The 27,982-nt window shown below is 40.6% G+C and overlaps 1 protein-coding gene across 1 annotated transcript; it reads left to right on the top strand.

Moving 5' to 3' along the window:
- Positions 1-2,704: 2,704 nt before the first annotated feature.
- coq5 (coenzyme Q5, methyltransferase) lies at positions 2,705-21,765 on the top strand. Its single transcript, XM_073065412.1, has 7 exons — positions 2,705-2,894; positions 5,987-6,136; positions 10,934-11,161; positions 13,021-13,127; positions 14,388-14,476; positions 19,789-19,900; positions 21,152-21,765. The coding sequence occupies exons 1-7, from the start codon at positions 2,714-2,716 to the stop codon at positions 21,251-21,253; spliced, it is 969 nt and encodes a 322-aa protein (XP_072921513.1). The 5' UTR covers positions 2,705-2,713; the 3' UTR covers positions 21,254-21,765.
- Positions 21,766-27,982: the final 6,217 nt, after the last annotated feature.

Below are 27,982 nucleotides of genomic sequence, written 5' to 3'. Positions count from 1 at the left end.
GTTCAGTTTCATAGATACAGCATGGAAGTGGGCTCTTCAAGCTGCTGGCCACTCAGCACTCATTTTTCACAATCATCTTATTTTCAACCACATTACTATCTTTCATTTCTATCAATGCCACCGTGAAGGGCAATTTACAGTAAACCATTAAAATACCAGCACACTTCATTGTGGGAGGACACTGGGGCACCCAGAGGGAATCTATGTGGTTACACGGAGAACATTCAAATTTCACACTGAGACAGAGATCACAATCGAACCTGGGGATCACTGGAATTGTGAGGTACATCTCCACTAGTTGCAACATCGTGCCACATTTTTAATCTCCATAAGGCATAGCTGCATAATTAGGCCAGTTGGCCCATCATAACTACTCTGCCATTCCTCGTGGCTGATTTATTATCCCTCTGAACCCCTTTCTCCTGCCTTCTCCCCATAACTTTTGACATCCATAGTAATCAAGGACCCATCAACCTTTGCTTTAACTATACCCAATGACTTGGCCTCTATAGCTGAATGTGACAATGAATTCCACAGGTTCACTACCCTCTGGCTCAAGAAATTCCTCCTCATCTCTGTTCTAAAGGGGTGTCCCTGTATTCCGAAGCTGGGTCCTATGATCTTGGACTCACTAAATAAAAGAAACATCCTCTCCACGTCCACTTTATCTAGGCCTTTCATTATTCGATAGGTGTCAATAAGATTTCCTCTCATTCTTCTAAACTCCAGCAGGTACAGACCCAGAGCCACCAAATTCTCCTCATATGTTAACACTTTCATCTCCTTGGCCAAAGAAGGATTTAAGTCCAATAAACAGTGCAACAAACGATGGCCAGACTGCTGGGTCTGACATGGTGGAGAGACTGAATAGGCTAGAACTTAATTCTCAGAGATTTAGTAAAAAAAAAACAGGAGATGACCTCATTGATACCAACAAAAACACTTCAGATGGTTCAACATTGTACTTGAAAGAATGATTACTGTATTTCCCCTAGCCAAGGAGTCACAGGCTCAAAATAAGGAGGCCATTTAGGATGGACTGAAGAGATGTCTTCCTTTTTCTCTCAAAGACTGCTGAATATTTGGAATATTCTACCATTGATTGTATTAAATAGATTTTAAAAAACAATAGATTTGTCAACTTGAGAGGAAGTGAGGGATATAGGGTAAAACCAAGAAAATGATCATCAAGTAAAAAGATGAAAACCATGAAGGGTGGAGTAGCTCAAGGGGGTGAATGGTAAACTCCTGGTCTTGTTTCTCATCTTTTCATTAACTTTCCAGAGTGAAATTCTTTACTCAGATTGTAACAGATCTTTGGATTTTTCGCCAACGATGATTCCGGAAACTCAGAATATATCCAAGGCAGAAATGATAATTTTTTAAAATAATAATAGAATCAAAGGTCACAGAGTTAGTTCAGGAAAGTGGTACTGAGGCAAGAGATCTGCTCCTGTTTACAGTTCCTAAATTATTTTGTTTTTGCATTTATAGTTTAAGGTCAGTGGCTCCAAATTCTGATGAAAGATTATTTACCAGAAATGTTAATTATTCCTCATTAGCTGTCTGAACTATTTTGAGCATTTTCTGTTTTTGTAAGCAATTAACTAATTACATGGTTTTAAAAAATGAACATCAGTCTAACACTTTAGTAGGCATCTAGATATTCTCAGCAATGTTAGTTGTTGATTTATGCAGACGTTCCCACAATCTGCTGTTAGAGATCCTCCTTCACGTTTGCAAAACACATGAGAAACTAAATAGTAGATCAAAAGCAAATTGGTGACCCCAAGCTGCACGGCCAATTGAAGTCAACCATTTGGCAGAGTACAGTATTGTAAATTCCTTTCATTGAACAACAGGGGCTTAGTGCCTTGTGTTTGACCAGAAAATTTGTTTTACTTGGCAGTTTGATTTGATTAGCAGGGAAGATCACCAGTATGAAACATTTACTGTTTCTCTGCAAATAAACTATTGAGTGTTTCCAGTCTGCGCTGTTTTTATCATCACCATCCCTTGCAGTACCTTACATTTGATTTCAATTCAGCGTCTAGTAGTCTTGCCTCAGAAAACAATGGAATGTAACATCATAAAGGGGAGGGGAAGGGGAAGAGAGAGAGAGAGGGGAAGGGGAGGATGAGGAAGGAGGGGGATTGAAGAGGGTGGGGAGGGAGGGAAGGGGGAGAGAACTTTTTTAAGCGGAAGGAAAAATCGATATTCATGTCATCAGGTTGGAGGATACTCGTACTAAATATAAGGTGTTCCTCCATCCTGAGGGTGGCCTCATCGTATAACAAAAGGAGCCCATGGCCCGACAGACTCCAACCTGCACAGGCATAGAAACCCAACCCGCCCCACCCCACCACTACCACAGTGAGCATCCATATGAGGCCTGAAGAAGAGTCTCGGCCTGTTTGTTCTTTTCGGTGGGTGTTAAGCTCCTCCACATTCTGCGTGTGGTGATCTGCATCATCAAGATGCCCACTGTCCCAGTCACGTTCCGTTCTGGCTGCTATTGTCGGGTAGGAGGTGCAAAGGGCTCACAACACCAGTTCGGAAACATTCACAACCATCGTTGTTGAAAACCCGCATTAATCCTTCCATAGCAACGGAACAGGAGCAGGCGCGTGAAGCCTCACGTGACCCCTGACGTTCGCCGCTTACCCCGGAAGTGGAGCTCAGCTTGAGCTCCACTTCCGGGGTCAATAGCAAAATGGCTGTTTGTAGGTCACTACGGTTGCTGGCCGCCGACTCCCGGGGCGCGGTGGGTTTCCTCATTTACGGCTCGAGGTTTGCACCCTGTGATTCTGTTAGAGCTCATTCTGGCAACGCCGAGCAAAAGGAAACTCATTTCGGATTTGAGACTGTGCCCGAGTCGGAAAAGGCACAGAGAGGTGCGAGTGCGGGCGGTTCGGGCTGCGCTGGGAAGGTTCCTGAGGCCGGGAGGTAACTGTTGAGTCTGTGCTGTCCTCTCTGGCCCTCCCATGTCATCATGGCTCTGGTAGTAACGAGTATTCTCTTAAGGAAACTGGGCTAAGTATAAGAGTAGAATTGGGCTATTCTGCCCGTTGTCAAACAAGCAGCAGCAATTGGACCATAGGATTCTAGGAGCAGAATTGGGCCGTTCGGCCCATTGAGACTACCCTGCTGCTCAATCACCTTTTTTTAAAATTCCATTCTCCTACCTTTGTCCTGTAACCTTTAACCAACTTGTCTATCAATAATCTTTCTATCTCTACCTCATATACACCCAACGACTTAGCCTCCACAGCCCCTTGTGGCAAAGAATTCACAGAATGCCCACCCTGTGCTTGAAGAAATTCCTTCTCACCTCAATTTTAAAGGAATATCCTTTTATTCTGTGACTGTGCCCTCATCATAGACTTTCCGACCAATGGAAATGTTCTCTCCTGGTCTTTCGGTATCCAGTAGTTTTCAAAGAGCTCTCCCTTCATCCTTCTGAACACCATTGATTATAGGCCCAGAAAATTCAATCATTTCTGCTGACAAGTACGGGTCTGTTACAAGTTTAAGCTGATCGAAGTGGTGGAGGGATCCAGGCTACTTTAAGTGATGATTTTGGGTTGGTGGTAGTCTAATTAAATAAGACCTGGCTCTCTGATAATTGTACAGGCTTGCTTTGGATCGAGACACGTACCCAAATGTGGTGCCATGTAGCTCAGCTACAGCCCTAAAGGATGAGACAGGAAGAGAAATTAGTTTTATTCCAGATGAAATGGTAGCTTTAGTGTTTTAAATGTGATTATCATGGTGGTTTATCCTAACTACAAGTATCTGGGAGTACAGTTAGACGAGAAGCTAGACTGGACTGCCAACACAGATGCCTTGTGCAGGAAGGCACAGAGTCGACTGTACTTCCTTAGAAGGTTGGCGTCATTCAATGTCTGTAGTGAGATGCTGAAGATGTTCTATAGGTCAGTTGTGGAGAGCGCCCTCTTCTTTGTGGTGGCGTGTTGGGGAGGCAGCATTAAGAAGAGGGACGCCTCACGTCTTAATAAGCTGGTAAGGAAGGCGGGCTCTGTCGTGGGCAAAGTACTGGAGAGTATAACATCGGTAGCTGAGCGAAGGGCGCTGAGTAGGCTACGGTCAATTATGGAAAACCCTGAACATCCTCTACATAGCACCATCCAGAGACAGAGAAGCAGTTTCAGCCGGGGTTGATTGTATTTAATGTATTTAAGTAAACTACTTAAGAACTTTTTAAAAGCTATTATTAATGCTTTTTGAGAGAGTGATTTAGAGGCATATCATATTTTTACTGAGTTAAGTATTGTATGTAATTAGTTTTGCTACAACAAGTGTATGGGACATTGGAAAAAAATGTTGAATTTCCCCATGGGGATGAATAAAGTATCTATCTATCTATCTAACTAGATCTCTTGATTTAAGCTGGGTGGGGGAGGAGGAGTGCGAGGAGAGACAGGTCATCGTACGGCATACTGTGATGGGATTATATTATATTCTGTTACATCGGCTGTTATGAAATTCAGTGCTATACTTTCTTGGTCTTCAGCTCCCTTTTTTTTGTAATTTTGCAGTGTCAGTGTACAGATAATCAGTTCCAGAAGATGACTTAAACTTTCTAAGAGTAGTCTATGAGCAGATATCCTTGTGTGTAACCTTGGTAAAGTGAGGCGAATGTTTGCAAATGATGAATTTGAAAACAACTTTACCATAAAGCTATGTATTTAGCAAGTAGCAGAGCAATTCTATTCATTTTTAAACTTATGTCCAGATGTCCTTTATTATGTTAGCAAAGTCTTTGCTGTAACCAAAATTTGATTAGCATCTGCTTAGTTGGAGAATTGTGTTAAATCAGTGAATCCTTTCCTCTTCCCCTTCACACTTCTCTGAAAGAAAAGCACGAAGTTACAGAAATTAAAATAACTATTTGAAGGGTTGAATAACTAATTGAAAGTGTTTAATATTAGTGAAAAGGCATCTGGCCCAAGTGGATTTAAATTCTGTCAATAACCAGCAGAAAGAGGCCTTCAGAGTACAAAGTCTGTTTTGTGCTGGATTCCTGTGGATAAGGATGGGGATCCGAGGTTAAAGGCCCTAGATGATGATAGTACAGGAATAAAATGGAAATTTATGATGAATATGAAGTTCACAATCAAACTTGAAACCTGGAAAAAATGAAGACAGAGAAGAAAATCTGAGTAAGGATGGTCAGATGATTAGAAAAAAGAATGAAATCTTCTGGCAGAATTTATAAAATAAGAACACTGAAAAGAAAGATGGGGTCAAATTAAAACCAGAAAATGAAATTAGCCTAGTGAGCCAGGCGCCATGGCAACGATACGATTTGTGTACTTGACTTCATTCAGCAAGATTCTGCACTTTACAATAAAGAAGTAAAGAAATTAGTTTGAACTATTATCATGCATGTATCATTGGTTTCTAAGACTCATGGGAAAAATATTGATAACTTCACCAAAATCTTTCAGTCTGTCAAGAATGTTGGAGTAGAGCCAGAAGGCTGAAAGAATGCAAATACACTTGTTTTTTTAATGAAGGGAGAATTCAGACATTTGCCTGTCTGCCTAACATTCTAATCAAAGGCAAAGTTTATTGTCTGCACATACAAAGATTACTAAATGATATATAAAACACAAATTTGTAAATGCAAATTATGTCTGACTAGAGTGATGGAGATACTAGCTTACCTTTTCTGGAGATTTGTGAGGATGTTAAAATTGCCTCACAGTGGACAAAGAATTTTGGTGGCCTGCTTTCCATTCCTAACTTCAGTGAAAGAAGCTTTGACCAATTATGTAGTTGATAGGTATACAGTATATGGATTATACATGTGGATGTGATGTTATGTATAACAGCTCCCAACACAATCACTGCGCCAAAGTAATGTACCCAGTCAGCATTTTGGATATAAATGCAAGTTTAATCAAAAGTACTTAAAAGCAGTCTAATCCAGTTACAATTATAACATTTATTTTATTCACAGTTTACAAAGTGTTTAAAAATGTTGCTGAGAAATATGATGTAATGAACGACGCCATGAGCTTTGGCATCCACAGGTTGTGGAAAGATACACTTCTTCATACAATGAACCCACTGCCTGGAACAAAATTACTCGATGTCGCTGGAGGGACAGGTACAGTAATTACTCATAATTTTCCTGTACTATTAATAGAATCTGAATATTCTATGAGTCTTGAAGTGGTTGCTTTCCTGCCAGCTACTACCACCTTTTTTGTCTCTTTAAAAAATCTTGGACATTAAGTTATAAACAAGCAAGGAAAATATTGCCACCCTCTATGACGGTTATCTTGCTTTTAAAGAGAGTATCGAGTAGCCTAGTCATTGAGAGAAAGTCATTTTCCATTATTTGTACATTCAGAAAGAAACTGATTATCAGTTGAATGTGATTTGTATTAAAATTTGAAACAAAGGGCTAAATTGGTACGTTGAGGATTAACTACTTGACCAATTTTTTAAAGTGTCAACCCAGATGATTTATACCAGTGAATCTCAAATTTTTTATGGATTACCAGCACCTTGGTACCCAGACCCCATCCCAAGTGTCCCACACCCCTCTCATGACATAAAATCTACAAGGAATTTTGATTTATGAAGCACAGTGAAAGAGAATAGGAAATGCAAGTTCAAAGTGGTGACAAATCATTGCAAAAGTTATTCAAATCTATTTAAAGCTACAAATTATTTTTCATTTAGTTACAGAAAAAACATTTTTCATCAACAATTTCAGAGAACACATTTACTACTTATGGTGTCTTCTTCCTTCAGTTCCAGTCTTGAAGAAGGGTCTCTGCCTGAAACGTTGACTGTTCATTCATTTCCTTAGAAGCTGTCTGACTTGCTGAGTTTCTCCAGCATCTTGTGTGTATTGCTTTGGATTTCCAGCATCTGCAGACTTGTATTTATTCACTACTTCATTGCTTTTTCACCTTTCAATGGGATGGACAGGCTTGGTGCAGAGATATCAGCCTCTCAACATCTGACTGAATGTCATTCAGAAGGAGTCTCAGATCCCCACGTTCAGTAATCTGCAGTCTGATTCGTTGCTTTGAAAGAACTCGGGTGACGGCACTGAAACCGTGCCCTACTAACTACGATGTTGGAAAGACAATAAAGAGCATCTTGACCTTTTTCCACACTGCAGGAGAGCATTTAGAGATTTCTTCCTGTAACCAAATGATATGAATTTTTGAACTTCTGCTTCAGCTCAAAGTCATTTTGTAGCGAGAGTAGTTCTTCCTCCTTCCTTCCTGTTAATTCCTCACTACAAGAGTTCTGGAATGGATTTATTACCCAATCTGGAACTTGGATCAAGATCCTGAAATCTCTCTGACATGTCCTGCAGCTCACCCGGATGGACACGGTATACTTAATGGCCATCATCTGGTATTCTTTCTTCCTCTTCCAATTCAGAGAGGCTCAGAAATTGGAGAAGGTCGCAAAGGCCAATGTTACTTTTAAGTAGAAATATCTTGGACAGAAATGTCGAGACAACTGATTTGATTTTGAAAAGATTCACATAATTTCCTTGCAATTGAAGATTGATTTTTATTAATCTTTGCAAATAATTCTGACAAATAAGCAATGTCATGCCTAATACTCTTGAGTTGATTACCAAATGAAGCATTTAAGTCTTCAAGGGATTTTATCATTGTTTTAAAATGTTCATAAAAGCATCTCAAGCGTTTCCTTTTGAGAGTGATCTGATGTACATGTGTGGCAGCAAGCATTCAGACTGTTTATCATTCTCAATACAAATCTCTTGAAATAGTCAAGAATTGAGAGTGTAGGACTTGATCTTATTTACTGCTGTGATAACAGTATTTATTGACTTTTGCAGCCTGTCACTTAGACTTTTTGCAACAAAATATTGTCTGTGAATCACAGAGTGAATGGTAAATATGTTAGGTACACCTTTTTTCAAGAAAGTAAAATCCCTGAGGTAGTGCTTTACCTGTTGTACAAGAAAGAAGGTTGGTGAAAGGAATGTCCCTGTTTGGAAAAATTACTCAGCAACCTCAAATATTGACTCCCCCTTCGTATCTGTTTCTATTTCCCTTGCAAATAATAATTTTTGAAACTTTCACCTTTTCTGAGGCAGCCACAAACCAACAAAGCAAAGATTCGTTTCCCGGCAGTTAGCGTGACGCTATTACAGCTCGAGATGTCAGTTCAATTCCGACATCGTTTGCAAGGAGTCTGTATGTCCTCCCTGTAAAATGTGCGGGTTTTCTCCAGGTCCTCCCACAGTCCAAGGACATACCACTTAGTAGGGTAATTGATCATTGTAAATTGTCCCATAATTGTCAATTTAACCTCAGGATAGGTTAAATTAGGGGTTGCTGCACTGTGCAGCTCAAAGGGCTGGAAGGGCCCATCCTGTGCTGTATCTCTAAATAAACTGCAGGGCAACTTGTTGTCCGAAGTATGTTACACAATTGTCTTCTACATTCTCAGACATTTCATCTGTTTGTCTTTGAACAGTTGTTGCTGAGTGGAATCGCTTTAGTTATTAGGTCTGGTGACCTAGGCAAAATCATACTTCGTTACTGCTGGCAGAATCAGTTCTTCTCCAATTGTATGGGGCTTTCCAGATTTAGCAGTGAACCATGAAATGTTATATGAAGCAAGCAAACAACACTGTTTTGTTGTGAAGTGTTGGCAGATATCTTTTGAAATGTTTTCTATTTCTGGAAGTTCCCACAAAGTGACTGAAAATAAGCCAGGTTTCATTTTCTTTATCAGAATATGTTCTCTTCAAATGCTTGAGGAGCCTGGATGGTTTCAGTGTCTCATTTGTAAAAGTAAAACAGACACATTGGCTGCTGTTGATTGATTGATGCTGCTATAAGTCCGTATTTCACATACTCCACATTATACTGCTACACTCTTTTGTTTAGTCTACTTCTGCCATTTACATTGATGAAATTACATTATATTGTGCCGTGTAATGTGCCCATGTGTATTTTGTATTTATAAGAACAGAGAAGATGGATATTTGGCTCATCAGGTCCATGGCTGCTGACAGGAAAACAATCATTTGTCCCATAATCCTCTCATTTCCCTCTACCTTTACCCTGAAATACTCTTTTTTCCAGCTTTCGAACAACTCTCCATTTGTTTCTTTTGCCCATAACCTACATTAAGCTTAATTAACAATTAAGTACACCTTTAAAATGTTGGAAGAAACAGCAACATGGGGGAAATCCATGCTGTGTTAGAAAGCGTGTGCAATGTAATGTATATTGTCCGCTTTTTGATTCCACTCATTCTAAATCTGCCTACACTATTATTTTACTACAGAGGGAATGCATGTTACTTAATTGCTTGAATACTGGAAAATATATTTCTTTTGGTTGCTCCTGCTGCTGCTAATTTAATTTCTCGTGCATGATTTTGTAATTACTCTTTTCTCCAGAATCTTGATGAATTAGTAGTATTTCCATGTATTTAAACTGTACAGTATAGCTTTCTAAGCTTTACCATGCTTTTTTTGAGGTATACATACACTTTTAGCGGGGATCGCTGATTAAGACAAAGGAGTATAAATTATTTTTCTTCCTCCTTTTTACTCCCCCAGTACAGATACACAACATTCAACTGAGATCAGCAAAGGCTGCTCTGTAATTGCTCCAATTTTCTCCACCGAACATCAGGGTAGATGTATTGAAGTTAGCACTGATTTTTTTCCTATAACAGTAACTTCATTCTTGTGCTTTATAGTCTACTTTGAAGCTGTTTGGCCAGCTTTCAGTTATTTTTATTGTTGAATGTCATTGGGGTAAGAAATTTCCTGGCATTCTGTAGGTTCTCATGAAGTACTGAAGAAATCAGAATCAGAATCAGACTTTAATCGCCAAGTACCTATGCACATACAAGGAATTTACTTCCGGCAGATGTTGTCTCTCTGCTCATAACAATAATAATGATAAATATAAATGAAAATATAAATTGTACATACAGGTAGTGCAATCCAAGTAATAGTTAGCTGACAGTTAACCGGCAGTTAACTGTTCAGCAAAGTGACCGCAGTAGGGAAAAAACTTCTCCAGTGCCTATTAGTCTTAGTCTGGAGAGATCTGAAGCACCTACCAGACGGAAGCAGATCAAACAGTCCGTGCGCAGGATGGGAGGAGTCCTTTATGATGTTCCCCGCCCTCTTCTTCAACCTGGAAGAGTACAGGTCCACAATAGAGGGCAGGGAGGCTCCAATAATGCACTCGGCAGTCCTCACTGTGCGCTGTAGTCTGGTTCTATCCTGCTTGGTGGTGGCTCCAAACCACACAATGATGGAGGTGCACAGGACAGACTCAATGACTGCAGTGTAGAATTGTAGTAGCATAGTAGGAAGAGAAACTGTTATGTTAGTTACAATGTGAATATTGTTAAGTGAAAATAACATGTACGTTTAGATTAGGTTTGATTAATACTTTCTGTTCTTATATTTTATATTCTTAAGAAGTTGACAGTTGTTTAACTAGTTGCCTGGTGATACTTGCCTTTAAGTAGTACAGATGTAGGAAACTACCGCGTCATTGTCCTGAGTAAAATATATCGTGAATTTTTAAACTCTGTTCGGGTAATTAGATTAACCTGATGGGCTGACTACCTCTAAAGTGTGTCGACTCCTTATGTTTAACAAACATCACGGATGAGTCCAAATCAGTCTTCTTTGCTGAAAGGACATTGATTCAGTAAGCAATGTTTGACAGCATTTAGGAATGGCTGATACTTAATGTATTATCTCACTTGTCACTGTGCTCCCCATCTTTATTGTGCCCTATCACTGTGATGCAGATTATTTAATGCTACACGATTGGAGGATTATGTTTGGGACTTTCCTGGTTTGCAAGGCTCTTGCTCAGATCGGGAGGATTATAAAAGAATTAAAAATGCTTTTTATTTTTTTCAGGAGATATTGCCTTCAGGTTTATGGATTATGTAAAATCGCAGCAAGAAAGACGAAGACGGCAAGCAGTGAAACTTCACCAGAGTCCTTCATGGCAACAAATCAGTGATGCTTATCAACAGCAAAATGAAGCTGATTCAGATCTGGAATCCAAAGCAGTAATCTGTGATATTAATAAGGAAATGTTAAAGGTTGGAAAACAAAAGGCAGAACAGTTGAACTATTCTGAAGGTAATGTACATTTAAATCTAATTTATTTCCTCTCAGTGGATGGGAAAGTAAAAGCGAATGGGAACATCAACAAATTGGTCTCGGTCCAAAACATCAGTTGTTTATTCACTTCCACCGATGCTGCCTGGGCTGCTGAGTTCCTCCAGCACCTTGTGGGTGTTGCTGTGGATTTCCAGCATCTGCAGATTTTCTCGTTTGTTGTTTGCACAATTTTTTTTCTCTCTGCACATTGCATGTTTGTCAGTCTTTTTTTAATGGGTGTTTTTGGGTTGCTTTGTGGCTGCCTGTAAGGAGACAAATCTCAAGGTTGTATTATGTTTATGTACTTTAAATGTACTTTAAACTTTGAATTATCTCATGCAACATACAGACCCTGGTGGACTCAGTGTGTCAGGCACAGCTTGGAAGTAAATGGACAGTCAATGAAGAGCTTTCATCAGGATTAGAAAGAAAGAGGGAGTTGGCCAGTATAAAAAAATGTGGGGGGCGGAGCGAGACCTGGTGGAAGATGGATGGTAGTTATCCCAATACTGGTGGATTGAGAGAGATTGAAAGCTTTGATATTAGTTCTGTTTGTGTATCCAGAAGGATCATGTCGTTCATTGTGCAAGTGCTCAGTTCCTGTTTTAGAGAATGAGCAAATTCACCAGTAATGGAGAAAGCTACAATAGGGAGTGGTTGGAGCCAAGAGAGGGATCAATTTCTGGGCCACGACTATATTTTTGTACTGTATCATCAGGTACTGCAGTACTTGATCAGGCTAGTTTGTCAAAGGCCTATTTTGTTTTGAGATTATTGGATTTATTAAGCTTTCTAGGGATGAGCTTCCATTTGTCCCATCAGTAACATTGTTGTTTATGCTTCAGATATGTTGCTGTTCTCTCCCCATTCCTCAGCTTCACTTCTTTTGAAACCCTTACATATTCCTTCAGACCTGACCATTCCTATACAGACCTGTATGGTCACCCACCTCCATGAACTTGAAATCATTCAAATCCTGCTGCCCATATCCAGATATCCAGGCTCTGTCCAAATTCCCCTGTGTTGCACCCAGTTGAGCAAAGACTTCAGTTTAAAATTCATGTCCTTGTTTTCAAGTCCTTCCACTGTCTCATAAAATTCTTATGCCAGGCAAGGTCCACTTGCAAATCACTGCTCTCCTTGCTAACCTACATTGGGTGCCATATATTACCTGCAATTAAAAGTGCTGCCAATTGAAGTGTGCCATGTCCTCACACTTCTATAATCCCATACAGCCTTTTTCTACTCTGCATCCCGTTCCTCCAATTTCTGATCGTTACAAGTGTTAATATTTAGCTCTGACAAAGCCTCTTTCCACATTGTCTATCTCTCATTTTCCTACTCATTTCTAAGACATTGTCTAACCAAGCTTTTCACCATCCTTCATTGTATCTCCCCTTGTTTGGTAAGTCCTTGTCTGATTACTTCATGAAATATGCAGACAGTTCTCCATTAAAGGTGGATCCTTGTTGGGAGAGAACCTGGATTACAATTTATATTAGATTGTACATTAGTGGATGCTTGTGAAATTGATTGGAATGTTTTGAAGCTGCATCACTAAAGATTCCTTGTATGCTGAATCAATTTTTACAATGTTTAGACATTTCCCCAAAAAGCTCCAGTTCTGGCTGTCTTCCAGTATCTTTGTCCTGGTGATATAATTCTCCTGAGATAAACTTAGTCCAGCTCTTACTGTTTGCCCATGGGTAAAATACAAACATCAATTAGAGGTCAGATGAGAGTTGGTTGTGAGGAAAATTAGTTGGAAGGAGTACTTTTTGAGTAAGAAGATTATAGGATACTGTATCTCAATGTTCATATTTGTTTATTCCTTGCAGGTTTGTCCTGGGTGGTGGGAAATGCTGAAGAGTTACCATTTGATGATGACAAGTTTGATTTTTATACAATTGCCTTTGGAATTAGAAATTGTACACACATTGATCACGTAAGTACCTGCACAGAATCAGCCGTGACTAAGTTGTGATCACTTCTGAGAGGAAGCTTTCCTTTGCCACTTCCAGTTATTCTCCCAATCCAGCCATTGAAAATGCTGAGCTGACACACGTAAAAGTGCATTACAAAATTTTCAATCCCTGCAAGACAAACACGGCCTAGGACACGACGACTTTTTTAGTACCTTCAAATACGACACTACTTTAACCAGAGTTGTAGATGTACAGACTTATCAACAGCAGAATTAGAAGTTTTCAAGATTTTGAATTTGGCTTACATCTCAATACCAAGTAAATCAATTTCTCGATTATACAATGCCTTCTCTCATGCCAAAAATGAAAACACATTGTATTTTAAACAGAAGTGGGAGAAAGAAGGGGGGTTGGTGCTTTCAGAGGTAGTTTGGGGAAAAAATATGCAGTTTTCAGTGGTCTTCAACTAACTCTTTGGAACATTGCTGGAAAAATATTATAAGCTACTTCAAGACCCCATACCAGGAAAAATATAAGGACACAAACGTGTTGTGTTGGAGATGTGGCTCCAAGGAGGCAAATCATTTCCATATTTTTTGGGATTGCCCTAAATTAAGTTTATATTGGAAAGGTATTCACAGAATATTAGTTAAGGTATTTAAGATACAGATACCTCTGGACTTTGTGGCTCTCTATTTGGGGCATGTATTGTTTTCGGAACAGAAGGAAGATAAAAAGTTGCTGCAGGCCCTTTTAGCGGCAAGTACGAAATCAATCACCAGAAAGTGGCTAAATCCTGTATCACCTACTTTAGAAGAATGGCCTAAATTTATTTTGGAAATATTTAAAATGGAAAGGATGACTTACTCCCTGAGAGTTCAGGAAGAAAAATTTTATCAAATTTGGAATAAATGGATTGAATTTATAACCCCAATGTGAGCAGACTTTAGATGATTCTCCTAATGGTTCATACTGCTTTTCTCATCAACATGGTAACAGTGTTAACATAAGCTACCTTGGTTTGAATGTTCACTGTTTTAGTTCTGGAAAGCGTGGAATTAAAATTTTAATAAAATTCTAAACAAAGAAAATGCTGAACTGTTTTGGAGTCGAGGTTTAAATGCAGTGCACTTTGCCCAATATATCTGTTTCCACCTCAACAACGATGTCTCTGTTGCATATAAAGTTTCTGTTAAAGCACTCTCATCTTAACTTGATGAAGCAGTAGAGTATCTCAGGAGGAAATTCTAGTATTAAATGTTCTTTTTTTTCCTCATCAGGTATTGCAGGAGGCCTATCGGGTGTTGAAGCCGGGTGGAAGGTTCCTGTGTCTGGAATTCAGCAAAGTAGAGAATCCAATTATTTCCAGGTACTTAAAGTAAAGCAGCATTAATGAAGCAGAAATAACTGCTGTAAGCAAATAACACTGGGGGAAAATTGAAGAACAAACTGTCATTGTTGGAAAACTGTAATGAAAAAAACACAGGAGCTACTGTGTAGTGAAGCAGTGTCTGCGGAATGATTAGTAAAATTATTGTTTGCGATCAGAGGTCCTTCCTGTTTGTGTCAGAACTGGCCATTTCTGACGTAACTAAATCTGGTTTCCTTTCTTCAGAGCTGCTGCCCATTCTACTGAGCATTGTTTTTCTCTATCGCACAGTTCCAGCATTTTCCACTCGTTCAACTCTCTCCATTTATACATCTCCAGACAGATCAACTGAGATTGACAAACATTCATCAGCTTTTCTCAGGTGGTATCAGCAGCATTTGTGTCACCAAGAAAACCTTGGATTCTACCCTATCACAGATATTCCCTCTATTCTCTCCACGCCTCTTCTTCCTTCCAATTTAAAACATGCTTATTTTCACATCTTTCCAATTCTGATGAAAGATCCTTTACTGGAAATGTTCCAATTGCTTCTCTCCCTACTTCAACTGCTGAGTATCCGTCTATTTTGAAGATTATTACTAAGTTGGAAGCTGGCTTTCTCTTTAGAAAAGCAAAAACAGAATTAGCCAACTGGCACTTTTCGGCAGCTCTGCACTTCAAAGCTAACCTTCTAACTGAATAACATTACACTGCACTGTTCCAATGTCACTAATATTCCAAAATCTGTTGATCTTTGTTTTAAATTAGCTCAGTGCTCAAGCCTCCACAGCCCCCTGAGATAGATAATTTCAAAGTTTTACCAACCTCCAAAGTAAAGAAGATTTTCATCACCTCAATCGTAAATGTCCTGCTGTTTATTGTGGGACTGTACCTCTGGTTCGGCTCTTCATCCAAATCAAATTCTTTTCATCCAACTCAATGAGATTGCCTCTCATCCTTGCAAGTTGTAATAACTCAAATCCTGCTTGAGTCAATCTCTCCACATACAGCAAATTTATCATCCCTGGAAGCAAAGTACCAAATTGTCACTGCGCTCCCATACGATAAATGTGACCCACTCCTTCCTCGTAATTCCACCTGGTTTTGTATTGTCAGCACATCTGAAAATGTGCTGTTTGATTTCCATCAGCCAAATTATTGCAATGTGTGGCGCATGGCCAAGTGGTTAAGGTAGAGGTCACCAACCTTTTTAAGCCCAAGATCCCCTACCTCGGCAAGATCAACCCCAGATCGACTAGTTACACGCATTTGCACCAGGGCAGAAAAGACCAGAAGTAAAATCCCGCAACCCGGAAGTGGAAATAATATATGAACACCAGGGGTACCCACCCTTTATGCACTGCGGACCGGTTTAATATTGAGAATATTCTTGCAGACCGGCCGACGGTGGGGTGGGGGGGGGGTGGTGTTAATCATGACTGGATTACAGCGATACTCAAAGCAGGTTCCTTATGTCCAGTCTATTCCACAATTTAGTTTTCACGGCTCTCGGCACTTAGCTTCTGTTCCGCGCTGCTCATGTATTTTCCGCTCACAAAACTCAACACGTTTGTCTTTAAGTGCGAGGCACTTGGACTCGAGGTGCCGAAGCAGTTTTGAGGGCTTCATTGCCTCAGACAGCCTCCCACCCGCCAGACGCCTTGGCCAGGTGCGGTTGTTCGTGGGTCGGGTGAGAGGACAAGGTCAGGGCCAGAGGTCCCCGTGCTGGGGCCGCAGCGGTCGCAGTCCGGAGTGAGCGAGCAACCGACCGAGGAGTGCAACAGGGCACATGCCCCCCCCCCCCGTAGGATCTATCAGCCGACAAAAGTTTGTTTCAGTAGATCACAGCGAGGTAGCTGCTCTGATACTTAAGAAACGCTGAGCCTGAATTAGGTCGTCTGCGAATATTTTAGCACCGGGTTCCCCACGAACATTCGGTGTGTTAAACAGGTTTAGAGGCAGCGCTCCAGGCCAGTAGCGACAGCACTTCCTGCCGGCCGTGCGAGGCCGACCAGTGATCCCTGGCGCGAGGGTGTCACTGCGGTTAGGCGACTGATGACCTCGTGTGGGTTTAAGTTCTACAGTGGGCTGACAGGTAATGAGGAAAGGTGCAGCTGACTCATATTGTTTGCTCCCGGCCTGGTGGTTGGGGACCACTGAATAACACTGTAGCATGGGGGAGCTACACGCATGCGCACTGGGCAGAAAGAACGGAACTAAAACCCCGTAACACGGAAACAATCCCTCAACAGTATTTGTGTATTTATTTTTCTTTTTTTTTCCGGGATCTACTGGGAAAGTCTCAAAGACAGACTAGTCGATCGTGATCGACGGGTTGGCAACCACTAGGTTAAGGCGTTGGACTAGCGATCTGAAGGTTGTGAGTTTGAGCCCCAGCCGAGGCAGTGTGTTGTGTCCTTGAGCAAGACACTTAACCACACATTATTCCAGCCCACCCGGCTGAAAATGAGTACCGGCAAAATGCTGGGGGTTAACCTTGTGATAGGCTGGCATCCAATAGGTGGGGGGTAAGGATTTTTACTCTCAGTTGCTTCACGTCACGGAAACCAGCATAAGCACTGGCCTGATGAGCCTATAAGGCTCGGGACAGACTTTAACTTAAATTATTGCAATAAGTTGTAAATAAATAGCTGAGGGGATTGGCAAGGAAAAGTGATCAAAGGGAGTGTAAAGCTAGGTAGATGGGTGAGTTTATGTGGAGGAACACTGGATGTGTACATTACTGAAGATGGAAAATTCAATGTTCATGCTGTTGGGTAGTAAGTGGAATTTATGAAGGTGACATAGTGATGAATAACTTCATTAGCCAGGGCACAGAACATCGGCTCCTTAAAGGTCATGGTACAACTGTACAAAACATTTGTTAGCAAAGTTTCATCTCTTGGATCCAATTGCTGTACCTGTGTCCTACTGCTTCTGTTCTAACTAATTTTCAGAAATCCCAAGTATTTAATCTCAAACGTGGCACCTGTCAGGGATGCCCCTTAAGTCCCTTTCTCTTTGATTTGGCTATAGAACCTCTGGCGATAGCATTTCGAAATTGTCCTGAATTGACCGGGATTTGGAGAGGGGGTGTTGAGCATAAAGTCTCTCTCTATGCTGATGACTTATTACTCTTTCTCTCAAATCCATCTACATCCTTACCTCTAATGTTTTCACTTCTTGACCAGTTTAGCCAGATCTCTGGCTATAAACTCAACTTACATAAGAGTGAACTTTTCCCAATTAATAAAGAAGCACAAGAACTAATATTTCGTGATCTCCCTTTTAAAGTAGTCCATAATCAATTTACTTATCTTGGAATTACAGTTACAAGGAAGTTTAAAGATCTCTTTCGTGAAAACTTTGTCAATCTTTCATATGCTATAAAACAGAGTCTGGTACAATGGTCACCTCTATCTATGTCCTTGGTAGGTCGTATTAATGTTGTTAAAATGTATGTTCTCCCCAAATTTTTATACTTATTTCAATCTATCCCAATTTTTATTCCTAAATCTTTTTTGGATTCCTTAGACTCTATTATTTTGTCATATCTGTGGCAGAATAAGCGCGCTAGAATTAATAAAATCCACCTCCAAAAATCTAAAAAAGAGGGTGGCATGGCTTTACCTAACTTTCGCTTATATTATTGGGCAGCTAATATACGTTGTGCTACCTTTTGGTCTTTCTTCCACGGCCAACCCGAGTGCCCTAACTGGGTGGCAATGGAGTTGAGCTCCACTAAAGAATTATCTATATCTGCACTTAGCTCTGCACTCCCTAGCAGTCTGCCCAGATCAATAGCTAATCCTCTGGTTAGACACACTTTGCGTATATGGGCTCAGTTCAGGAAATGCTATGGTTTCCAGGGGTTTTCCGTTTCTAGCCCTGTCACACATAATCACCTTTTTTTACCTACTACGTACGATTCAGCATTCCATGTCTGGTACAGGAAGGGCATTAGACATTTTGAAGATCTCTTCATTGATAATCGCTTCGCTTCTTTTCAGCAGCTCTCTGTTAAGTTCAACCTGCCTAACGCTCACTTTTTCAGTTATCTCCAAATCCGACACTTTACTGCTCCTTTAATTCCTAACTTTCCTGAAATGCCTGCGAAAAATGCTATGGACCTATTTCTTTCCATTAATCCACTAGGTAAAGGTTTAATTTCAATTATCCGAGATAAACTAGCAGCCTTACAACGGGCCCCTGTGGATAAAATTAAAATGGCCTGGGAGAAGGATTTAAATATCTCCTTATCCGAGGAGAGCTGGGACTCAGTTCTCAAATCGGTTAACTCAACCTCCCTTTGTGCTCGCCATTGCCTCTTACAGTTTAAGATTGTTCATAGAGCCCATATGTCTAAATCTAAACTATCTCGATTCTACCCTGGCATTAGTCCGCTCTGTGATAAATGCAAGAGGGGCGTGGCCTCTCTCATCCATATGTACTGGCTCTGTCCTAGCTTGGAGAAATTCTGGAAAGATGTCTTCACTACATTATCGGGTATTCTGAATCAGCACCTAGAACCTAACCCCTTAATTGCTCTGTTCAGTTTTTGGGGTGAGACAGGTTTATGTCTGGGTCCGACCAAATGCCGAATACTATCCTTTGCCTCTTTCCTGGCGAGACGCTTGATCCTCCTTAGATGGAGAGATGTTGCCCCGCCCACTCATGCACAATGGCTTAACGACATTATGGCCTGCTTGGACCTCGAAAAAATTCACTATTCAGTTCTTAATTCGGATCTAAAGTTCCATAAGGTCTGGGGACCTTTTTATCGAGTACTTTCATAACCTTCCTCTTGACTAGGGTTTTTTTTTCTTTTTTTTCTTCTTTTCGGTCCCTTGCTTTCAGCTCCCTTTTTTTTCTGGTAGTAGGCATTATTATCCTCTGTTACTAAGTGTATTCACAGTCTGGGAGTTTGACTGTCCGGACTTATACTCTCTATACTGTGTGGTGGTTGGTCTGGAGTTGTTTTTTTCTTGTGGTGTGGGGCTTGGGGAGGACACTAAGCTCACTTGTCTTTAATTTAGGTGCTTTTTTGTTAAATTCTCTTCCTTTGTAGCATATTGTTGTTGTATGCTTAATCTTGCACTGTATTAATGCTCCTCATTGGGATTTGGGGTTTTTAATTTTGTAAAATATTTTGAAAAACTAATAAAAAAATTATTTAAAAAAAACATTTGTTAGGCCACAGTTGGAATATTGTATCCAGGAAACAAATGTTTTGTATAACATTTTTGAACATTGCTCTTTATTGATTTTGAGGCTTATTAACTTAGTGCTTGTACTTGTTCTCTTTTGCCCAGTCTTTACAGTCTGTACAGTTTTCAAGTGATACCTGTACTGGGGGAGGTCATTGCTGGTGACTGGAAATCCTACCAGTACCTGGTGGAAAGTATCCAGCGATTTCCTCAGCAGGTAATATAAGTACTTAGAATACTTTAAAGCCTTCAACTTATATACTTGTGAGAGTTGTAATCAGTTTTGGAACTAATGTTTAGATGTGGCTCTAACTAAATTGTTACTTGATGTCTGACTACTTAAAGCTGGCTGTTACAGTTTCAATTATATTTTACACATTATAGGTTCCACTGTCCATAAACAAATTTCAAATGGAGGGCTGAGGTTGACTGTGTTGTCGCCAATTAACTGGACTGAAAACTCTCACTCATTCCTTATACTTCATTTACTTGTGCACAGAGAGAACAGCATGACCTCTGTCACAGCACTGTTCCTCTCGAGTCTGAACAGAGGAATGCCACTTTTATGCAAAATCAACTAGCAGTTACAGATATTGACCAATTAGTAACTTTGTGTATGTTCAATTTCCTTATTTGCAAGATCAATCGCTATTCATAATACAGGTGTTAAAAGTCAGTAGAAATTACAAGCAAAGAACAACTGATGATACTTTGAGTTTAGTAATGGTCCTTAGTTATGGTAAGTGTGCCTTGCATCCTTCCATTTCATCCTTATCTTGTCTCCAAAAGCCAGATGGCTCCAGTTCCTGCTGTGCTCTTCAGACACCTTCCTTGTGTGGACATTATCTGAACCGAAGTGTTGCTGCAACTTCCACGACTGTCCAGAGCTGGAAATGTTGTCATCTTCTGCCTTTTCCACCTTTTCCTGAGCTGCTTCGCTACTTTTTATCAACATGAACTCACATTTGTGTTTTCCATTTCACCAATGTGACAGTCCAGACCTCTACAGCTAATGAAATTATAGTAGGTAATGACAGAACTATGTCGGGCAGTTTGCCCAAAGCAGAGTCCTACACACAGAAGTAATAAGATGACTGGATAGTCTGTACTGTAGATTGCAGGATCTACTTTTTTGTACACACACCGTGTATAGAGCAAAATAGCCCTCTGTAAAAGATCTTATTGGAAATACAATAGCTTCCATGCAGTGGTTTCTCTCTAAAATCTATGGTGTAAGGTTTCAATTTTCTGAGATTAGAGTCCCACTTCTGAGATCAGCCAGCACTTACCTTTTAATTGTCCTTATTTATCAACTTCCTTGTAAATCTTCCAGCTAGGTTACAGTGTTATAAGGGAACATTCCTAACTAGGTGTGTTTTATTTTGTTGTCGAACGGCTGCTGGGCCTCCACTTCAAAGCTCTCATGAATTGAGGTAGTCATTGCTTTCATTTGTGTCTTTATTTCCAGGAGGAGTTCAGAGAAATGATTGAGGATGCTGGATTTTACAAAGTGGAATATAACAACTTGACCATGGGGATTGTAGCTATTCACTCAGGATTTAAGCTCTGAATTTGAAGTGACTGAAAGAAAATCAAGATGCTCAGTCACAGAGAAACATTTACGTGCATTACTGTTTTTGGTGCAGAAACAGCTATGGATATCACTGAGTTGATTATTCACTAGCAACCACAGAGTTGGTTGGTAAAATCTAACAGTGCAGCATCATATAATTGTGTTACACTTGTATTGTAACGGTGCAGGTACATCTTATCTGCTCCTGTTTTGTGTTGTTTTCCTCTGTGAGGATGTGTTTTCTGGTTTCAATGAAGAAGGGCCACTAATTGGTTCAAAAAATGCCTAAAGCATAAATGAAAATTTGGCACAGATGACTAAACTTTGAAACGATCAGACTGTTAAAAATGACACTTAAGTTCTGAGATGTTTTATGTCATGAATCCCAGCAGTAGAATGTCATATATTAGCCACAAATTTATTTAAAAACTTCCAAGATTTTTCAAAATGACTCATTCATTCTCTTTCTCTCTGCATGGTATAATAAAAAGTATGGATATTCAATGAGACACCAAGGCTCCTCTTATTAACACAGTTTTACTTGTATTAGTTAAAAGGAGGTTCTATTTGACTTAGCCCATCATTAAGTGCAGAACTAATGCTATGGCCAAGAACAAGTACTAGTTTCACATTTCACAATGGAATAATGCATAACAATATGCATTAGAGTTTCTTCACAAAACTAGTTCCATCATGAATTGTCTTATCTGTGGTGTTGGGTGAGTATGGGATCGAGCATGCTATGGTTTCCTCAGCACCAGACTGCAGTCCTATTTAGCAGTCTGAGAATGGAACTCTTAGATTGGCTAGATGCTGTGAACCAGCATGTAGAAGCTGATGTCGTGTCTACATAGGTCATCACCTCGAGGGAGCATGTAATCGAATCGCCAAGGATGAATCCTTAAACAGGACTATACATTTCCTTAATAGATTAGCATTCATACTGACCTACTAAGCTCCTATATCATTCTCTACTTCAAGACACTACGACCATATCTGACATCTATTTTGTGAGATACCATTGGTATTCTTATCGTTTTACCTGCTGAGATTATGCCCCTTACTACTTTAGGAGAAATGTGATTGCATTAATCACTCTCCATGTTTCATTGATATCACTTCTGGTTCTAAAGTTCAGATTATTCTACTGCTGCTTCCTCATTGGCAAAGTGCTCTCCCAGAGCCCATTTGTTGCACCTCTAATCTTCCTTATCTATCACTATCCATATAGACCTGCAAAGTTGTTAGTGGCCTGAGTAAACTATTGGCTACAACATTTGAATAGAGACTTGGTATGTTAACATACAGTAGTGAACAGTTCTCAAATCTAATGAACCTTAACATTTTTGTAGCAGTCCATTAAAATGGACTCAATGGTTAGTTTCTCTTCACCAATTTGTACTGCAATTAGTCAAACATTTCATTGTCATCCTTAAAAAGATCAGAACTGTAATGCTGCCAGTTTGACAAAAAAAATTCTGGATGACTAAGTTTTGTGGTGTGTCTGCCGTGCTTTGTTGTTTTATGAATTTGTTGTTTCATAAAAAAGGCAGTTTTGAATCACCCAGTATGTGAATAAATTATGCAGATCATCCTCGAGCAAAATCTTTCTAATGGTTTCAGAGTGATTTATTGGTGTCAATCCAATATTGATCTTTTTTCCTGATCAATGACCTCCATACTAGAATATCATTTGCAAAATGTTTAAAATATTAGTATTATCAATATTTTCCTGAATGAAAGGCTTTCATGATTATCCACAATTGTTTACGTATCTACCAAATATGTAAACAAACAGAGTAGAGGGAGACAGAGCAGGAACGCTTTGTCTCGAGAGGCTGAGGACGAGCTTCACTCCAAGTGAGATAAGGCCAGGTAAGTTCCTTTAAAAGGAGAAAGTTTCAAAAGGTGAGGCAGGTAATGGGTAGGTCATGGCAGCTGAGATCGGCCCTGTGGTTTGTTCATCCTGCAGCATGTGGGAAATCAGGGATACTTCCAGTGTCCCTGACGACTATGTGTGCAGGAAGTGTGTCCAGCTGCAGCTTCTGGCAGACCGCATTGAGCGTCTGGAGCTGCGATTGGATTCATACTGGAGCATCCCCGATGCTGAGAAAGTCGTGAATAGCACGTTCAGTGAGTTGGCCACACCGCAGGTAAAGGCTACAAAGGCAGAAAGGGAAGGGGTGGCCATTAGACAGCGTAGGAGTAGACAGGTAGTGCAGGAGTCCCCTGAGGTCATTTCCCTCCTAAACAGATATACTGTTGGGGGAGATGTCTCATCAGGGGAAGGCAGCAGCAGCCGAGTTCATGGCACCATGGGTGGCTCTACGGCACAGGAGGGAAGGAAAAGGAGTGGGAGAGCTATATGATAGGGGATTCGATTGTAAGGGGAATAGATAGGTGTTTCTGTGGCCGCAAATGAGACTCCAGGATGGTATGTTGCCTCCCTGGTGCAAGGGTCAAGGATGTCTCTGAGCGGCTGCAGGACATTCTGGAATGGGAGGGTGAACAGCCAGTGGTCGTGGTGCGCATAGGTACCAACGATATAGGTAAAAAAACGGGATGAGGTCCTACAAGATGAATTTAGGGAGTTAGGAGATAAACTAAAAAGTAGGACCACAAAGGTAATAATCTCTGGATTACTACCAGTGCCATATGCTAGTCAGAGTAGAAATAGGATATTTCAGATGAATACGTGGCTTGAAAAATGGTGCGAGGGGGAGGGATTCAAATTTCTGGGGCATTGGAATCAGTTCTGGGGGAGGTGGGACCGGTATAAACAGGACAGTCTACACCTGGGCTGGACTGGACCCAATGTCCTAGGGGGAGTGTTTGCTACTGCTGTTCAGAAGGATTTAAACTAATGTGGCAGGGGGATGGGAACAAGTGCAGAGAGACAGAAGGATGTAAAATGAGGGTAGAAGCAAAAAGTAGTAAGGTGAAAAGTAAAAGTGGCAGGCAGGCAAATCCAGGGCAAAAAGCAAAAAGAGCCACTTTCAACATAATTGTATAAGGGCTAAGAGTGTTGTAAAAACAAGCCTGAAGGCTTTGTGTGTCAATGCGAGGAGCATTGGTAACAAGGTGGATGAATTGAATGTGTAGATACTTATTAATGAATATGATATAGTTGGGATCACAGAGACATGGCTCCAGGGTGACCAAGGATGGGAGCTCAACATCCAGGGATATTCAATATTCAGGAGGGATAGACGGGAAAGAAAAGGAGGTGGGGTAGCATTGCTGGTTCGAGGAGATTAATGCAATAGAAAGGAAGGACATTAGCCTGGAGAATGTGGAATTGATATGGGTAGAGCTGCATAACACTAAGGGGCAGAAAATGCTGGTGGGAGTTGTGTACAGGCCACCTAACAGTAGTAGTGAGGTTGGGGATGGCATTAAACAGGAAATTAGAAATGCGTGCAATAAAGGAACAGTAGTTATAATGGGTGACTTCAATCTACATATCGATTGGGTGAACCAAATTGGTAAGGGTGCTGAGGAAGAGGATTTCTTGGAATGTATGCAGGGTGGTTTTCTGAACCAACTAGAGAGCAAGCCATTCTAGATTGGGTATTGAGCAATGAGGAAGGGTTAGTTAGCAATCTTGTTGTGCGAGGCCCCTTGGGTAAGAGTGACCATAATATGGTGGAATTCTTCATTAAGATGGAGAGTGACATAGTTAATTCGGAAACAAAGGTTCTGAACTTAAAGAAGGGTAACTTTGAAGGTATGAGACATGAATTAGCTAAGATAGACTGGCAAATGATACTTAAAGGGTTGATGGTGGATATGCAATGGCAAGCATTTAAAGATCGCATGGATAAACTACAACAATTGTTCACCCCAGTTTGACAAAAGAATAAACCAGGGAAGGTAGTGCACCCATGGCTGACAAGGGAAATTAGGGATAGTATCAAGTCCAAAGAAGAAACATATAAATTAGCACAAAAAAAAGCGGCACACCTGAGGACTGGGAGAAATTCAGAGACCAGCAGAGGAGGACAAAGGGCTTAATTAGGAAAGGGGAAAATGATTGAGAGAAAGCTGGCAGGGAACATAAAAACTGACTGTAAAAGCTTTTATAGGTATGTGAAAATAAAAAGATTAGTCAAGACAAATATAGGTCCCTTACAGTCAGAAACGGGTGAATTGATCATAGGGAACAAGGACATGGCAGACCAATTGAATAACTACTTTGGTTCTGTCTTCACTAAGGAGGACATAAATAATCTTCCGGAAATAGTAAGGGACCGAGGGTCTAGTGAGATGGAGGAACTGAGGGAAATACATGTTAGTAGGGAAGTGGTGTTAGGTAAATTGAAGGGATTAAAGGCAGATAAATCCCCAGGGCCAGATGGTTTGCTTCCCAGAGCGCTTAAGGAAGTAGCCCAAGAAATAGTGGATGCATTAGTGATAATTTTTCAAAACTCCTTAGATTCTGGATTAGTTCCTGAGGATTGGAGGGTGGCTAATGTAACCCCACTTTTTTGAAAAGGAGGGAGAGAGAAACCAGGGAATTATAGACCAGTTAGTCTGACATCAGTGGTGGGGAAAATGCTCGAGTCAGTTATCAAAGATGTGATAACAGCACATTTGGAAAGAGGTGAAATCATTGGACAAAGTCAGCATGGATTTGTGAAAGGAAAATCATATCTGACGAATCTTATAGAATTTTTTGAAGATGTAACTAGTAGAGTGGATAGGGGAGAGCCAGTGGATGTGGTATATTTAGATTTTCAAAAGGCTTTTGACAAGGTCCCACACAGGAGATTAGTGTGCAAACTTAAAGCACACGGTATTGGGGGTATGGTATTGATGTGGGTAGAGAATTGGTTGGCAGACAGGAAGCAAAGAGTGGGAGTAAATGGGACCTTTTCTGAATGGCAGGCAGTGACTAGTGGGGTACCGCAAGGCTCAGTGCTGGGACCCCAGTTGTTTACAATACATGTTAATGATTTAGACGAGGGAATTAAATGCAACATCTACAAGTTTGTGGATAACATGAAGCTGGGTGGCAGTGTTAGCTGTGAGGAGGATGCTAAGAGGATGCAGGATGACTTGGATAGGATAGGTGAATGGGCAAATTCATGGCAGATGCAATTTAATGTGAATAAATGTGAGGTTATCCACTTTGGTTGCAAGAACAGGAAAACAGATTATTATCTGAACAGTGGCCGACTAGGAAAAGGGGAGGTGCAACGAGACCTAGGTGTCATTGTACACCAGTCATTGAAGGTGGGCATGTAGCTACAGCAGGCAGTGAAGAAGGCAAATGGTATGTTGGCATTCATAGCAAAAGGATTTGATTACAGGAGCAGGGAGGTTCTACTGCAGTTGTACAAGGCCTTGGTGAGACTGCACCTAGAATATTGTGTGCAGTTTTGGTCCCCTAATCTGAGGAAAGACATTCTTGCCATAGAGGGAGTACAAAGAAGATTCACCAGATTGATTCCTGGGATGGCAGAACTTTCATATGAAGAAATACTGGATCGACTGGGCTTATACTCACTGGAATTTAGAAGACTGAGGGGGGATCTTATTGAAACGTATAAAATTCTAAAGGGATTGGACATGCTAGATGTAGGAAGATTGTTTCCGATGTTGGGGAAGTCCAGAACGAGGGTCACAGTTTAAAGATAAAGGGGAAGGCTTTTAGGACCGAGATGAGGAAAAACTTCTTCACGCAGAGTGGTGAATCTGTGGAATTCTCTGCCACAGGAAACAGTTGAGGCCGGTTCATTGGCTATATTCAAGAGGAGGTTAGATATGACCCTTGTGGCTAAAGGGATCAGGGGTATGGAGAGAAAGCAGGTACAGGGTTCTGAGTTGGATGATCAGCCATGATCATACTGAATGGTGGTGCAGGCTCGAAGGGCCGAATGGCCTACTCCTGCACCTATTTTCTGTGTTTCTAAATACCTGAATGTCAAAACACTAGTTTTTCAAAATTTTGATGCATTGACATTAGCCACAATTCCAGTTTCCAAAGTGGTGTAGCAAGAAGCTGTAATGACAGATTGCAGGCATCTTCTGAATTTCAGAACATTAAGACAAGGATAATTGCAGCTCAACTGGAGTCTGTGAACTATTTTAAAGCTGTTCCAACATTCAGCCTTTAAGAGATATCTGCTCACATTCAATGGAAGTGGTTGTCCTGTAAGCTGATCTCTGGTTCCTTGCATGCCAATATACAATAGTGACCCAGGAGATAGAATTTCTGTTCTTTTCAATTGGATATTCTGTCTGTCACTTCCTTCGTAGATGCTTTATCAGTTTTGCACTGGCTTCAAGTTTACACTTTAGTGAAACAAGGTCACTGAAAAAATTAAACAGCAAGGGACTATATACAATAATTGACATGTTTCATACCACACAACTAACCCCGGTCAGAATAATGAAAATGCTACAATTTTCTACATTAATGTGTTATTATATGGATTAGAGCAAATGACTTGTAACTGATCTGCAGTAATTTTAGCTAAAATAGTCTACCTTACCAATAGCTTTCTGCTGCAAAGCTTGCCCTGTTTCTCCAGTTAGCAGGAACATGGGGGAGGGGCAGCTGCAGAAGGACTACATGTACTCATTAGCATTGCAGTTCTTACTCATGAGCTTCCCAATGGAGTGATTTTTTAAAAATTACTGAGACTTGCTAAAATAAGTTTTTAAAATATTTACAACTATTTGGCAGCTCAGGCAGCTTCTATCACTACAAGATGACAACTC

The sequence above is a fragment of the Hemitrygon akajei genome, chromosome 14, assembly GCF_048418815.1.
Source record: "Hemitrygon akajei chromosome 14, sHemAka1.3, whole genome shotgun sequence".
NCBI lineage: Eukaryota > Metazoa > Chordata > Chondrichthyes > Myliobatiformes > Dasyatidae > Hemitrygon > Hemitrygon akajei.
The sequence above is the reverse complement of the archived record's forward strand: the minus strand, read 5'-3'. Positions and strand labels throughout refer to the sequence as shown.

Bases quoted from the DNA above. Each gene is read 5' to 3' on its own strand.
- coq5 (XM_073065412.1), top strand. From the start codon at position 2,714: ATGGCTGTTTGTAGGTCACTACGGTTGCTGGCCGCCGACTCCCGGGGC. The intron at 2,895-5,986 runs GTGCGAGTGCGG...TTTTATTCACAG, and splicing joins GTCGGAAAAGGCACAGAGAG to TTTACAAAGTGTTTAAAAAT. The intron at 6,137-10,933 runs GTACAGTAATTA...TATTTTTTTCAG, and splicing joins CGATGTCGCTGGAGGGACAG to GAGATATTGCCTTCAGGTTT.